The sequence below is a fragment of the Vicugna pacos genome, chromosome 25 (assembly GCF_048564905.1).
Source record: "Vicugna pacos chromosome 25, VicPac4, whole genome shotgun sequence".
Taxonomy (NCBI): domain Eukaryota; kingdom Metazoa; phylum Chordata; class Mammalia; order Artiodactyla; family Camelidae; genus Vicugna; species Vicugna pacos.
Genome location: NC_133011.1, coordinates 11,243,104 through 11,259,114, shown reverse-complemented (window position 1 = coordinate 11,259,114; position 16,011 = coordinate 11,243,104). Strand labels below are relative to the sequence as shown.

The following is a 16,011-nucleotide window of genomic DNA, read 5'->3' as shown; positions in this document are numbered from 1 at the left end:
CAACAACAAAGCTTTGGTGTGAGGGTATTCAGGTCAGTTTTGTAACTTGCTGATCATTGAAGAAGCGTACTCCTAAGGAATTCGATGTCTTCAGTGTTAAATTTGTTCGGTGAATATAATTTGCGTATTGATTTCATGTGAGTTAATGTTAAACTATTTACCCGTTTCTAGGTGCTAAAAGTGGATGGTGCCTATGTTGCTGTAAAATTTCCAGGGACGTCCAGTAATACAAACTGTCAGAGCAGCTCTGGTTCAGATGCTGACCCTTCTTCTCTCCTGCAGGATTGTAGGTTACTTAGAATTGATGAACTGCAGGTGAGTGTGGTGGAATCCCTCAGCAGGCGAATGTTGGGACTGGCTCCTTGAGTATGTCATAGATTTGAGAGCTGAATTCCTTTTGTGTCATGCAGGTTGTCAAAACTGGTGGAACACCAAAAGTTCCTGACTGTTTCCAAAGGACTCCTAAAAAGCTTTGTATACCTGAAAAAACAGAAATATTAGCAGTGAATGTGGATTCCAAAGGTAAAGATTCTGTAACTTTTCAGCTGGTATACTCTCTATCCTGTTAATACTTGTGCAGTAAATGGGAACAGGATAAAGTGTTTCAGGGCATTTGGGAGTTTTTGTCCCCTGTGTGTAACATTATGGAGGGAAATACATCTATATTTCAAATGTGGCCAGAGATTTAAAATTTGGTAGGTATGTACTAGAGTTTACTAAAGCTGTATAATAATTTTTTTTTTAACTTCATGTGTTTCTGAAGGTGTGCATGCTGTTTTGAAGACTGGAAATTGGGTACGGTACTGTATCTTTGATCTTGCTACAGGAAAAGCAGAACAGGAAAATAATTTTCCTACAAGCAGCATTGCTTTTCTTGGTCAGAACGAGAGGAATGTAGCCATTTTCACTGCTGGACAGGTACAGAGGCTTATTTTAGCTTTTGAAATGTTATCACAACATTGAGATTTTTGTGAAGCTTAGGATTTGGCTCTAGTTTGCTTGTTATTAAACTTCTGAAGTATTAAAATATTCAGCACATTTTAATAGTAAGTTTCTTATTCCATCATTATTACAAACTAATATATATTTTATATATATATATACACACACGCATATATAACTAATTTGAAAATAAGTATATCTATTGTAAAAATCGGGCACACATTTTTGATCATGAGCCAAACTTTTATTTTCCCCTCTATTATAGGAGTCTCCTATTATTCTTCGAGATGGAAATGGTACCATCTACCCAATGGCCAAAGATTGCATGGGAGGAATAAGGGATCCTGATTGGCTTGATCTTCCACCTATTAGTAGTCTTGGAATGGGTGTACATTCCTTAATAAATCTTCCTGCCAATTCAACAATCAAAAAGAAAGCTGCTATTATCATCATGGCTGTAGAGGTAATCTGACTTTTGAAACTACTTGGCATTTCAATTCAGAACACACTGCTAGAGTCTAGGGAAACAGTCTGGAATAGCTCATTTATCGCCCCTTCCCTGTAGGAGCTAATAGTCTGTTAGGACAAGAGGGATGACTGAGTACTGTTGGTTACAGTGTGATTTAAGTGTTTGAGTAAGGCATGCATCAGCTGTAGAAGCACAGAAGGAAGGGATATAAATCAAACTGTGGCTGTAGAGGCTTCTCTGAGGAGGTAAAGCCTGGACATAACCTTTAAATAGTCAGATAGGGGTCTCCTAGATGCAAAATAAAGCTGGGAGGTGTTACCCCAGGCATGAAGAATGGTGTTTGTGAATCTCATTAACATGTTAGGAGAATATGTACCTTCTGCTATAACTAGAAGGTATGGCTCCTATGGGCCAGTGAGTAGCAACCGATAAGGTAGGAGAAAGGCGCTGTGGTGCCTTGTACGTTAACCTAAGGATGTATTCGTTCCCCTGAAAGCTAAGCAGAGAAGGGTTTTAAGCTATTTTTTGTTTCGTTTTAAAGAAGATGAGCAGTGGATGCAGAATAGAAGTTTAGAAACCAGATTTTAAAAACTAATGTAATTGTGTTAGAAATAAAGTAAGCTTGAATTCTTGAAATGAGGGAGAGGGGATAGATTTAAGAGATCTTAAAGAAGTAGAAGCTCTAAAGCTTAGTCACAGAATGTCTGCAGTAAATGAAAGGAAGGGGTTATAAAGCTTCTGATTTAGGTGTGGTTGATAGGGGGATGAAAAGGAGGAGGAGAGACAGATGGGACAAGGGAAGAGGATGAGTTTAGTTTTGAACATACTGTGGTTGAGTTTTATGTATTTGCTAGATGTGGAGGCAGCACCACTGGAAGTTACTGGAACAATTCGAACAGAAATTGATGTGATTTGACTTACATTTTCATTGCTGACACATTGAGAATACTAGGGGGATAGGCTGGAAGTAGGGAGACCAGTTAGGAGGCTCTTAGAAGAATTCAGGTGGAAGGTGATGTTGACTTGGCCCGGGAGGTAGAGTTATGAGTGATATGAGTCTAGATATACTAGATATGTTTTAAAGTAGAGCCAGCAGGATTTGCTTGTGGCTAAATGGCTAAATATAAAGTGTCAGATAGGGGAAGCAAGAGGGCGAGAGGTTTTGAAGAATGAGATTGCCGTTTATCGAGATGAAGATCGTAGGGATGAAGCAGGTTCAGGAGTTTGGTTTTAGACATGTCAAGTTTAAGATTCCTGTCAGATGTTCAAGAGGAGATGGTGAATAGAGAGTTAGATGTGGACTTTTGAAGACCAGGAGAGACCTAAGTTGTTGAAATACACTTAGGAGTTGTTAATATGTCTGTGATATCTAAAGGGATTATACTGAATGAGGTTACTAAAATCTTGGAGAAGAAAATAAGCCTAAAGACTGAGCCATGAGAATAGTCTCAGCATTTAAATACCAGGAGATAAAGAGGAACCTGCATAAGTGACTGAGAAGGGTTGGAGGAAAACTAGAATGAGTGTTGTCTTGGAAACCAAGTGAAGCGCGTGTGTCAAGCAGGATGTGTTGATCAGCTGTGTCAAATGATGCTGTAGGCCAGTAAGGCATGTTCTGAATACTGACTTTTGGGTTTGGCTTCATCTAGGTCATTGTTGACAGTGGGAATTAGAGCCTGAGTAGAGTGAGCTAAGGAGAAAATGGGAGTTGAGGAACTGGAGATAAATACAACTCTTTTGAGAAGTCTTTCTACAAAGGATGGATATGGAGCTTAGTATGAGAGCTTATTTACCCTCCATCAGGTTAGAGGTGATAAGCAGACTTCTGTTAGACTTGCACCTAGAGTAGTCTGAATGCAGGTGCTGCTGAGAGCTACCTGTGAGCTTTTGTTTAGAGACATGGTGCTCCTGTTTTTAGTTTAGCTTTAATTGTAACCTACTAGATAGTGGTTCCAAATTGGTAGGAGCGTGGGGTTTAAAGTTGATGGCTGTGGCCTGAACTTGGCTCCTAGAGATAGGCTTCACTTCATTTAAAAATTCTTGATTGGTCGCCAGCATTTAAAATCACAGGATTTATATTTAAAATCCAGATTTTTCAGTTGCTTCTAAAAAAATGAGCTCTGGTAACACCAGGCCATCATAAACACATTAGTCTGTTCTTATTAAAGGCTATATACATAGGCTGTCCAATTTATTGCAGTTCCCACTACTTAAAATTTGTTGCTGAGTCCAAATGTTAGTTGTCATTTATTTATTACACGGTTTGTGTGATCTTTTTTACATACAGCCTCCTCCATTCATTTATACTATTTCAGATGCTTCTGTAGGCATTTGATTCTGTGACCCCTGCACTTTGTCAGCATCTCAAGGGTAAAAATAAAATGTGTCATCATTTATCTTTGTGCCTCATTTACTAGGGCTTGATGCCCAATAAACATAGAAGAAATTTTTACTGAACTGTCTGCCTTTTGTTATGAGAATAAATGACAAATACAATATAGTGATGCAGAGTAAACTTCTTTGCAATAACATAGTAAGTATGGTATTGATACTCTTAGCATGAGAGCCTGTGTACTGGCCAGCAGGTTGGAGATGAGAGCTCCCTGTAGAGTAGCTGCTTCCAGCCAAGAGACTAGCCGATTGCCTGAAAGCATTCCGTATCACAGCAGTGTGCGAGAAAAAATATTGATTTTAGTTATTTTTTTTTTTTTGAAGTCCTGGGCTTTTTGTTCTTTGAAGAAACTTTGACATATTCTCTCCACATAGTGGTTTTTGCATATATGTCACTAGACTTTGGCAAATTTAGTCTTCTGTGGCCCACCTCATATTCTTGAACAGGAGCTTGCAATTTATGGGGTCACCTCAGAACCATAGTTAGTTCCACGGTTAGAATGGCCTATCTCACGTGTGTCAGGTACCGAAAATAGTTTTTTAGCTGTACTTCATTGTGCCCTCTTTCCCTCATTGTTACCCCCTCTCCTCCGTCAGGATTGAGGGAAGGGGTAGGTAATTTAGGCAGTTTAGGGGGACGTGGCAAGTTCAAAAGCGTCTTTCTTCCTTCCTTTGCATTCCCACCCATTCTTTTCCCACCTGCTTTCTTCCAGTTTCTAATTCTAGTTAAAAATGAACAAATAGACTTGTTTTCCATAACTAATGCTTTACATTCAGTCCATTAAATATTCCATAACTGTAGTTTACTTTCTGAAAAGAGTATACATTTGAGCTCTTCGGTATGTTCATGCTTTGTCTTAGTCTGTTTAGGCTGCTACAGACAGAGTGGCTTGTAAACAACTGAAATTTACTTCACACAGTTAAGGAAGGTGGGAAATTCAAGATCAAGGCATGGGCAGATTCTGTGTCTGGTGAGGGCCCCTTTACTGATTCATAGACATCAGTGTGTCCTCACACAGTGGAAGGGGAGAAGTCTGGTCCCTTCAGCCCCCTTTAAGGACACAGATCACATTCACATCCGCATGACCTAATCACCGCCCCAAGGCCTTACCTCCAGATACCATCGCACTGGGGGTTAGGCTTCAACATGAATTTGGTGGTGGGGAGAGGGGTGGAATGCAGATATTCAGTCCATAGCATACTACTTCTTAGTAGGTAGAAAAATGTTATGTTCTGTAAGCACTTTATCAGGACTGCTGTCTTTGACAATGAAATGAGGTACTTCAGTTGTCACCTTTGGGGGATTATATCCGTCATGATTTCCAGGAGGGAGCTGAGAGTTTTGGTTTTCGTGTACCGTGGTGTGATGTAACCTTAAAGAGCATGAGAGACTGAGAATAAGCTTCGAATAAAATATATATCCTGTGCTTAACTGGTGAACAATACTAACAGAGTTCCAATTTAATGGTTACATATGACATAAACCGGGGGTCTGTAAACTGATCTGTAGGTCTGATCCAGCCACTCCTATTGGTTTATGCGTTGTATATGGCTGTTTTCCCTCCGCAGTCCCAAAGCTGAGTTAGTTGCAGAAGCTGAAAATATTTACTGGTCCCTTACAGAAAGTTCTACCCATTCTTCCATTCCTGTCAGTTGTATTCTCTGCTTAAGGGTACCCTTAAGTTCGGCTTCTTCTGCCAGACCACTTTAAGTTGTCTCTGCTTATTTGTTGGCCATGAGAATTTTTTGACATGTGAAGTGTGCTATTCGAATTCATTGAAGTTTTTTTCCTAAATTGTCTGAGCACAGAAACAAACCTTAATGCAGCACATCCTACGCTGTGACTATGAGGCCTGTCGACAATATCTTATGAATCTGGAGCAAGCGGTTGTTTTAGAGCAGAATCTACAGATGCTACAGACATTCATCAGCCACAGATGTGATGGAAATCGCAATATTTTGCATGCTTGTGTATCAGTTTGCTTTCCAACAAGCAATAAGGAAACTAAAGAAGAAGAGGGTGAGATTAAGAACTATAACGTTCTTTAAGAAGAATTTTGGAAATATAAAAATTATTAAAAGAAAAGGAAATAAATCACTATAAATAGTCTGTATGTACTTTTGCTTTTCTCTGTAAAATGCAGGAGTTTTGACATTCTCAGAAGGTAAAAACACCTGTTTTCTTGTTTATATGATTATGTATGTAACATGAGTAAATAAAATTTTTATCAATGTGTTTCTGTCATCTTAAATTCTATTCTTTCTGTTACATACAAACTGTATGTATAATACTTAAAGAGCTTTCCTGGTTTTATACTTGCAGATGACTATTTTTACCATGGGACTTATTTAGCAAGTTAATTATATTGGGGCAGCCTTTATCCCAATTTTCAGAGCGAATTGTTAGGTGTCTTTGGAAAAGTAAATAAGCCTTTTTTGGTATGAAGTTATTAATTGATGTAGTGAAGGGGAAACTGAAAACCTAAAGTGCAGCTGTGTAATTCACAATGGTTTCCCTTATTTTGAATTCTGCCGATATATGCTGATAGCTACATTTTTGAATAGTGGTTTGCAAGTTTCTGACCTTTGTCTCATTATCATTGACTCACTAAAGGATTATAAGTAGTGTATAAATAAGATGAGGTACTATTACGTGGGTCTTCTCTTCCTCGGTAGTGAAAGTAAATTTCAGCCTGCTTACAAATAACCTTATTTTTATCTCTAAGGTTGAAATTCTTATCTTTGGGGGTTGAAAAGTAAAGCAGAATAAGGAAATAATTCACATATTAAAGGTTTTAGTTCAATCTGGCTTAAGTGTTCGTTGCTCTAAGGAGGAAAAATTAAGCTATTAATTATCAGTAGTATGTGATTTAGAACACTAAAATACATAGCAGTCAACATTCATGGTCTTTTCATACTTAATCTCTTAGTTATTTTCGAAGTTTAAACTGATCCTAATTTTTTCTGTTACGTTCCAGAAGCAGAGCGCTCTGAAAGAAATACATTTGCAGAAAGGCTTTCTGCTGTTGAGGCCATTGCAAATGCAATATCGGTTGTTTCAAGTAATGGCCCAGGTAATCGGGCCGGATCATCAAGTAGCCGAAGGTAATGTGATTTTTACCAGGAAAGTTTAATTGGCGGAAACATAATCCAAGTACAGAAAGAAATGTATCTCTTACCTATGATGTGCATGAATTGGTGGGTCTTTTTATTTTCTTTTTGTTCTTCCCAATATCACCCTGGGAAAAATATCTGATAATATCTAATTATAGTTTAAGTGTAGAGCAGTAGGACCAAGGATCCTTAAAAAAAAAATTGAGATAATTTAGACAAGTAGTTCAAACTTGATTCTTTGTGCTTTTAAATTCATTATTCTTGTTTCCTAGGAAGTTACTTTCTTTAGTTGGAGAACAAGTAATACAATATTGAAAGAACCTCCATCTTTTATTTTCAGATTGCTTATTTAGCTCAGTTTCACCAATGTTCTAACCATCTGGGAGAAAATGAAAGACTGGTGTATATTATGAATGTTTGGTATTTAAAATTTCCAGGCTTCCTAGTTATGAGATGGACAAAACTTTATAACACATTAAAAATTGCTAGCTGTTTGAATAGATGAAGAATATAAAGAATTCAGGGTATAGGTTTGTTTGTTTCTTTTTCCTGAAGGAAAAAAAGCACATTTATATTAGACATGAGAGCCAAAACTCTTGGTTACTTGACAGATCATTAGAAGCACTGCTTACTGTGCTAATGAGATAGGTTGTAAAGTCTACTTAAAATGAAGACACTCTTTGCCTATTTTCTGTTCTATATTCAACTTTCCCTTTAAAAATGATTCTTCTAAAATTGATTCCAACTTGATAGCTTCCCAGGTTCAAAAACATCCTGAAGTAAGATTTATCAAAAACTATTTATGGGTGACCAAATTATAATGACAGTATAGAAACATTATGTGTAGACTATGCAAAATGGAAATTATCATCAGCTTATTTGTTTAGGACTATTCTAGGCAAAGTGTTTGGTCTAAAATGGAAAGCAACTTAAATTCTTCGTGAAGAAACTAGTGTCTGAATTATTTCAGGTATTTCATTTCCTCAGGGAAAATACAGGTGCAAATCAAGTTGGACTCTGATATGGTTGGTCCAATGCCAGTGCTGCCATCTTTTTTTCATGTAAGGATTATTTTGAAGGCAAAGACTAAAAGGAGCTTCAAGAGTGGGTGATGTGTTGCTCACAGAAATAATTTGCAGAGTAAGCTCCTTTGAGGCATTTGCCGAAGATTTCACTGCAGTGCTCTTACCCAGTTCAAACTCAGGGCTGCCGGTTGAACAGATGAAAGCACAGGAGTCTTATTATCCACGCCGGGCAGTAGGAAGTCCACAGACTCTGCTTCATTGAAGTGAAACCCTCCTCTAGCCTACAATGGATTTTCTAGGCGATGCCCCTTGATGAGTATGCAGGCTGGGATTCATGAGCTGTAAGCTCAAAACTGATGCAATTTCAATATTGAATGGAGTACTGTTAAATGTCTTCAGATGATGATTTGACTCAGAAGTTTTGTTATGTGACTCAATAGTGCCTGAGTACAAAGGGCAGATTTAGTGGAAAGCTTGATTGATGCATCTGATTGCAGGTGTATGTACTCTAGAGATTATTAATCTGGAAGACACATGACCTTCGCTTTTTTGTCACAGTGGTATGTTTGAACATGACTGGATTCTAAGGCTTCTGTAGCATGGATATAACGTGCTTACAAAGAGGAAATTACATCATCCTTGAATTCTTCCATATTGTCAGAAAATACGATGACTCCAGGCAAGCCTATACGAAGAAATGTCAAAACTCTGAATCTTAGCAGCCAAGGTGGTATCTCCTCAGTATTGTCCTCAGCCACTGAGGATACAGGTGAATCTTCATGAATTGTGTACAACATCTTGAAGAATAATTTTCTTTTTTTTTGTTTTTGTTTTTTGTTCTTAAAGAATCTGTATGAGGAGCTGGGCATTGTACTTAAAAATGTTCCCAAGACCTAATGAAGAAAAAAGGTTAAGGACAATTTTTTTAAATGACAAAGAATGACCCCCTCATTTAATATTGAATTGACTACATCACTACAACAAAGTTGGGAGTTTGCAAGTTCAAGATGAGGCTATGGTCTCACTTTATCTTCATTTATTCTTAATCTTCTCTAAGCTAGAGGTTGGAGAAAGCCCATATATGTTTTGTTTGGCCTGTGCTATGTTACTTTTTTTTTTTTTTTCAATTTGAATGCCTTTAGATGAGCATCTATGCCTCTAGTTTGCCATTACTCCCTACTTCTTAAACCTGACTGCCCTTTCCTCAATTTATTTTACCTTCTAGGCCCAGTAGGCATTGCGTTTGTGACCCTGGTGTAAGTGTAAGCATTCTTCTTGATAAGCCCAAAACATGCATTTGTTTCTAGGTTATTTGCAGTGCCTCCCTGTTACTGCTGATTTTCTTGTCTCTGTTTTGAGTAAGAGACGTTAGGATACCAAGTGTCTATATTGAGCTTAGTTAAATTGTATAGGAGCATCACAGTGTGAACAGTCACCCTGGTGTGTGCTGTTACTGGTAAGGAGCCTGCCATTCTCTGTGGGTGGTATCTTTGGACAGGGAAGTGACCTTGACTGAAATAATCACTACAATCACTGTACCCTGCTCCCTTCCGTATTATAAAAACTCTTGAACTCAGATTTCTAAATTGGGAGAGAGAAGACACTGATATCGTAAAAGAATTAACTATAGGTATTTTTAATAGTGCATACTATAATAACTAATATATTTTTGAGACATTAAAATTTACTTTGCAGAATCTTCCAAAGAATGTTTCTCTCCCCAAAGGTACATCATCTTACACAAGCCTTATAAAATAAATGTGTTCCTGAAAGTAGCCTCTAAAAGAAAATCTTGTAAATGTCTTTTAACAAATTTTCCTTATAAAATTGAAAATGTATTGGTATGGAAGAACCACGTTTACCCTTGGATTAAATAATACTTAGAATTAGAGATTCAAACATTAATACAAATCTTTCTGAGTTACTTTCTTGCAGACGTATAATGTACCTGGTAAGGTGTTAGGTCTTTCACATCAGAAATGTCATGTCTTTGGGATTAAATCTGCCTGGGAGAAGGAAGTCCCCTATGTGTTGCCTGGCCCTTAAAATTGAATTTTTACTCTTTATTCATTTAGAAGCTCTAAAATTGTGGCCAAGTGAAGGGATTTGCCTTATGTGCTTTCTCTTAATTGCTGCTAGTTCTTAATGTGTTAATTTCGTAGCCTTTGTAAGCTTTCATTCAGAGGTATAGATTTTTGTACAGGTAGTTTACCAGTTCCCCTAATGAGATCTGTGTTTGTGATGATTTCTTTATCTTTTTAGTGATGTGCACACCTGTGCAGTTTTTGTTTTGTTTTTTTCTTTGTTTTTTTTTTGTATAGCAGGAGAAAAAATAAATCACACCCAGACATTAATCTGATGACACAGTTTATAAGCTCCAGTTCCATTCATTAATTTCCTTGGGATAAAGTTGTACTGTTAAAATAAATTTTTTTTGTATAAAAATAAATCTAAATTGGTCTTTGTTTTAAAACTACTTACTGTGTGGATATTCATTCGCTATTGAGATCACAGAAAAGGGGTTTAGTAGGCTAACAGTATTGGTTTTGTGCTAATCAATATGTTCGCTAATGTCTACTATTAAACCTAATTCTTACTGATGATAAACAGGGGACAGAATTTTTTTGTTTTAATGTTCAGCTGTTCATTTATCTTAATTGTATGAAAGATTATTTTCTAATCTTACTTCACTGCAACTTTTGTTCCCTGTGCTTAAGTTTGTGTGGGAGCTTAATGTAGTGGTTTTAGTGCTGAACTGGGTATTGACTTACTCTGTGATTCCAGAATTGGCATTTGTACTTCACTTTCCTGCCTGGAGTATTTGCTTGTAGAACAAACTGATCTCAGATGAGAAGTTCTGTGCACCTTAATCATTACATTTAAACGTGGTAGTGAGCTCTGATTTTGTCCGTGTTCTTCTAGTTTGAGATTACGGGAAATGATGAGACGTTCGTTGAGAGCAGCTGGTTTGGGTAGACATGAAGCTGGAGCTTCATCCAGTGACCACCAAGATCCAGTTTCACCCCCCATAGCTCCCCCTAGTTGGGTTCCTGACCCTCCTGCAATGGATCCTGGTAAGATCTGATATTTTATTAGTTTTTAACAAAAAGACAAAGTCATGAAAGAAAAGAAATAAACATTTCAATGGGATATTTAGAAATCTGAAATAATTAAAATTAACATAATACTATGACTAATTTGTAAAGATTTGGTTTAAGGGGTTTGTAACTTAAAAATCAAAATTCTAGAAAGTCTTGTTAGATACTCCTTTTCTACTGAAATATATATGTCTATACAGGTAAGAAGCCAGCTAGTGATACATAGATAAGTTAATAATTTGCCAGGTGGCTTCCTTCTATTATAGTTTGGAAAAGAAGTTTCCACTTAAACCTCTGTCCAATTTGACTTCAGGCTTGCAGAGAAAAGCCTTAAGGCCAGTTAAGAGAACATATTAGGGATATGTTGCTTATAATGATGTACATCCTGCTGTTCTGTTTACTGAAAGATGGTGACATTGATTTTATCCTGGCCCCTGCTGTGGGATCTCTTACCACAGCAGCGACTGGCACCGGTCAAGGACCAAGCACCTCCACCATTCCAGGTGAGAATCTAGTTTTATTTGCCTAAGCATTTGGAAGATAAAAGTACACCCTGTGTTATGTAGGTTTTACAGATCTACACTTTATCTCAAGGAAACTTTTCATGGCTTGAAAAGTATTGAATTCTCTAAATTATCTTCCATATATCAGTGAAATTGTGTTGTATATGTACATAAATTTCATCAATTGAAATTTATAAAATGTGTTAAAATGTGTTTACATTCTCTGTAATGAAGTTATTAATTTATTACTAATACTAGAGTATTCTTCTGGTGATTTATTTAATAGATACTTGGTATAGTATCTGAGAATATTCTTCCACTCTGTCTTGTTTACTCCTGTTTTGTTACCACGTGGATCTGCTTCTTTATAGGTCCTTCCACAGAGCCGTCTGTAGTAGAATCCAAGGATCGAAAGGCCAACGCTCATTTTATACTAAAACTGTTGTGTGACAGTGTTGTCCTGCAGCCGTATCTTCGAGAACTCCTTTCTGCCAAGTAAGCAGTTTAATGTACTTTGATAGGAAGATTTAGCTTAGCTCCTTTTATTGTTAATATATGGACAGTTATCTTAATTGAGTTTAAAATAATTTTTCAGCATCTAGCATTGTGTTCTCTGTGTTACTAAGCTCTCAGTGAGGCCTTCTCAGGATGATACAGATTTTATGTTAGCTCGTTCAGGGTGTGCACTTTTATGTGAAGAAGAGCACAGTATACTTAAGTCTCAAATCTTGAATCCATAAATTAGTTATATTTGTCACCTGGAGAAGTTGAAAAATTTTACAGATTCTTCGCCAAGTTCTGTACTAGAAGTATGACTCAGCAGGTCTGGGATGAGGCCTGGAATCTGTAATTTGAAACTCCTGATTCTGATGGTTTCTTTGGAAATCTTTTTGGCTAGCAGAATCACTACGGGATCATAGAGAATTTTTGATAAGTGCTCTGTTGTAAATGCTCATTAACCGTTAATAGACTCCATCTCTACTTTCAGCGTGATTGTTTATCTTCCTTTACAAACTCATAGCGATGAGCATTTTTATTACAGTTTTTAATCTGTGCCCACCTTTGCTTGTGTTAACTCCTACTCTGGATGTAACTGTCTGGAGTAGATAGTATTATCCGTACTTTATCATTTATTGGTTCTAATTGCTTTCTGGGTGGCGTTTAAGGATTTTCTATCTGTGGTATCATGTCACCTGTAAGTACTGATAGTGTTACTTCTTTCTTTCCAATTTGGATGCCCCTTCTGTCTTTCTCTTGTTTCATTACTGTGGCTAGGACTTAGAATACTTTGTTGAAAGCAAGTGGTGAGATGGGCTTCCTGATCTGAGAGGAAATGCTTTCAACTTTTCACCTTTTATTATAATGTTGGCTGTGGCCCTATAACATATGGCCTTTATTACGTTGAGATCTGAAGTAAGTCTCTTATAGGCAGCTTATATATGAGTTTTTTTTTTAATTCATTCAACCACTCTGTCTTTTGATTGGAGCATTTAGTCCATTTACATTTGAAGTAATTATTGATCAGTATGTACTTACTGCCATTTTGTTCATTGTTTCTGGTTGTTTTTATAGTTCTTTTTTGTTCCCTTCTTATTTTGCTCTCTTCTCTTGTGATTTGATGACTGTCTTTAGTGTTATGTTTGGATTTCTTTTTTTAAAATGTATATATTATATGTTTTTGGTTTGTGGTTACCATGAAGTTCATATATAGCAACCTGTAGATGTGTGATTGTTCTAAGTTGCTTATCTCTTAAGTTGAACACATTCTAACAACCCTGCATTTTTAAAACTGCCTCTCTTACACACACAGGCATGGTTCTGACGTGCTATTTTATGTCTTTCTGTCTTGTGTGTCCCTTAACCGCTTACTGTGCACCTCGCTGGTTTTACTGCTTTTGTGTTTTAGCTTTCCTTCTAGCTTTCGTACGTGGTTGGTCTACTGCCTTTACTGTATGTTTGCCTTAACCAGTGAGAGTCAAGACTTTTATGTGTGTAATTTTTGTATTTCTGGTTGTAGTCTCTTCTTTTCCTCTTAAAGAAGTCCCTTTAACATTTCTTGTAAGGCCAGTTTCATGGTGCTGAACTATTTTAGCTTTTGCTTATCTGTAAAACTCTCTCCTCTGTACCTGAATGTTAGCCTTGCTGGATCAAGTATTCCGGTTAATTCACTTCATATAATTCTTGTTCTGGGGTTTTGTCATATTCCTTTGTTTGGGACATATTCCTCTGTCTCCTCATTTTGCCTAATTCTCTTTGTTTATTTCTGTGTATTAGGTAGCTTACTTACATTTCCTGATCTTGGAGAAGTGCTCCTATGTAGGAGACATCCTGTGGGTCCAGCAGCACAGTCCTCTCGGGTCACCAGAGCCGATTGCTCTAACAGTGCCCCTTACGTGGGCTGCGTGGCCTTTCTGCTGTGGCCATGCTGTGGGCATGCTGCTGGGCGGTGTTGGTTCCTGGCGTGACTGGCTGTGCAGCTCGGGATCCTGGGGCTGGTGCCAGCCTGCTGGCTAGTGGGGTTGGGTCCCAGCAAGGCTGGCTGTGCAATCTAAGGGGTCCCAGGGCTGGTGCTGGCCCTGGCCTGCTGGTAGGTAGGGCCAGAGGAGCCTGGGTATAGTACCAGCACGCTGCTCGGGCAGGTGAGCCCCAGGCGCTAATAGGCTAGAGGTAGCCTATTAAGTACCATTATGGCACTTGTCAGAACCAGTGTCACCAAAATGACTACCACCAAGGTCTGTGTTCCCAGGCAGAGGCTTTACAAGGTCAGCAAGTAGGCATAACCTAGGCTCCTTTGAGATTCCTGTGTGAGATTTTGTATGTACTGTTTACGAGCAGAGTCTTTGTTTTCTACAGCCCTCTGGCTCTGCTGTTTGCAAACCCTGTTGACCTTCAAAGCCACACCTCTGGGGTCTTGTCTTCCCAGTGCAGGACCTCTGGGCTGGAAAGAGTGATGCCCCTCAGAGAGAACCCCTCCAGCTGTGATATCTTCCTGTTTATGGGTCCCCTGTCCTGGGGGGTGGGTATCGACTACACTGCATCTCTGCCACTCCCGCTGATCTCATCGTGGTTCCTTCATTTTATCTTTAATTGTGGAAAATCTTTTCTGCTAGTCTTCAGTTCGTTGCTCTGTAAGTAGTTGTAATTTTGGTGTTCCCGTGGGAGGAGGTGAGCTCAGGCTCTTCCTATTTTGTCATCTTGGCCACAGTCTGAAACGTTTTTACTGGACTGTTTTTGGCTGTATATTAAGTGCTAGGAGAGTACATCGTTGAACCTCACTCAGTTTGAGCGTCACAGTGATGGGGATGCACGTGCATACGTGTGTGCATGCGTGTGTGTGTGGTAAAGATGAGGAGTTTTAAAAAAGAATGTTCATTATTTTCAATTGAAGTCACCTCTAATCCCAAGTGTAGGTGGTTGGATTTTCTTTTATAATATCAGCTAAACAATGTAAATTTTGATAAACTTACCCTGTTTAGTGAAGATGCAGAGGATTCTGTTATTTTTAACCAGATCATACTTAGCTGAAGAGAGAAGTAGTATGAAAATTTTCTTGGTTGGTTGTTTTGTTTTTTAAAAATTGGAAAACATTGCATTGCAGAACACAGCTTTATTGCTGTCATCTGGTGGCCCATAATCAAACTGGGATATTAGACATTTGTAGCATGTATGTTATTTGGGGATAGGAGGGACACATAAGTGTATTTTGGAGTAAACAGAAGGGAGAAATGTTTATTTTGTAGTCGGAAGCATCATAAAATTAAAGTTTGAGTAGAACCACGAGATAGAGGGAGAAGAGGAAACAGTAACATAGAACTGGAGAAGTATGAATATTTTAAGAAACAGTAACTCATCCAATTACAAGTGGAGGACTAGAGGAACAGCTGGTGGATCTGGAGAGAGTAGGTTACCGTCACCACTGTGGTCCCCATCCTTAGCTTAAATCCTCTGAATAATAGCCTTGGTTAGACTGTAACAGTATCAAAGTGGGATTATTGGAATAGAAATGAGATGGTGGCATAAAAAGGGATTAAAATAGGCAAGAGTAGAGACTAGAGTCAAGGCTGTTTTATATGTCTGTTATAGCCTTTAATGTGTGTTGCAATAAATTGAACTAGTGAGTTATTGAAAATGAAAAAAAAGGTGCAAAAGTAAAAAATATGGCTTAGAAGAAAGACTTCATGAAGAACCTACAGTTTTTGTGTTAGTTACTTGGGACAGGGATACTGTTGGAGAACGTAGATAAGTCAGGTAGAGAGCAGCTCTGGGGAGAAAGATGATTTGAATTTTAGACGTGCTGACTGTTAAGTGTCACCAGGAAGTCCCAAGTGGACGTACAAGTAGACAGTGTAGATGTTGGAACTGTAGTGAATTGCCAGAGAAGTGGTAGTTGGCTGTGGTGGAAGAGAGAGATGCAAATGGCTGAGGACCGACTTTTGGGATATTTGAAGGATCTGGGAGGAAAGAGAATT

At 38.1% G+C, this 16,011-nt stretch overlaps 1 protein-coding gene across 9 annotated transcripts in view; it reads left to right on the top strand.

Moving 5' to 3' along the window:
• UBR5 (ubiquitin protein ligase E3 component n-recognin 5) overlaps positions 1-16,011 on the top strand; it is a 123,555-nt gene that overhangs the window by 65,469 nt on the left and 42,075 nt on the right. For 7 of the 9 annotated variants that reach the window (XM_072949583.1, XM_072949582.1, XM_072949580.1 and 4 more), the window contains 9 exons: positions 172-315; positions 411-522; positions 764-918; positions 1,208-1,405; positions 5,612-5,822; positions 6,781-6,907; positions 10,864-11,015; positions 11,447-11,542; positions 11,914-12,037. In XM_072949583.1, coding sequence (XP_072805684.1) covers positions 172-315; positions 411-522; positions 764-918; positions 1,208-1,405; positions 5,612-5,822; positions 6,781-6,907; positions 10,864-11,015; positions 11,447-11,542; positions 11,914-12,037 — 1,319 coding nt within the window. The remainder of the gene's footprint in view (positions 1-171; positions 316-410; positions 523-763; positions 919-1,207; positions 1,406-5,611; positions 5,823-6,780; positions 6,908-10,863; positions 11,016-11,446; positions 11,543-11,913; positions 12,038-16,011) is intronic. The other 2 variants (XM_072949576.1, XM_072949579.1) reach the window with 2 other exon arrangements.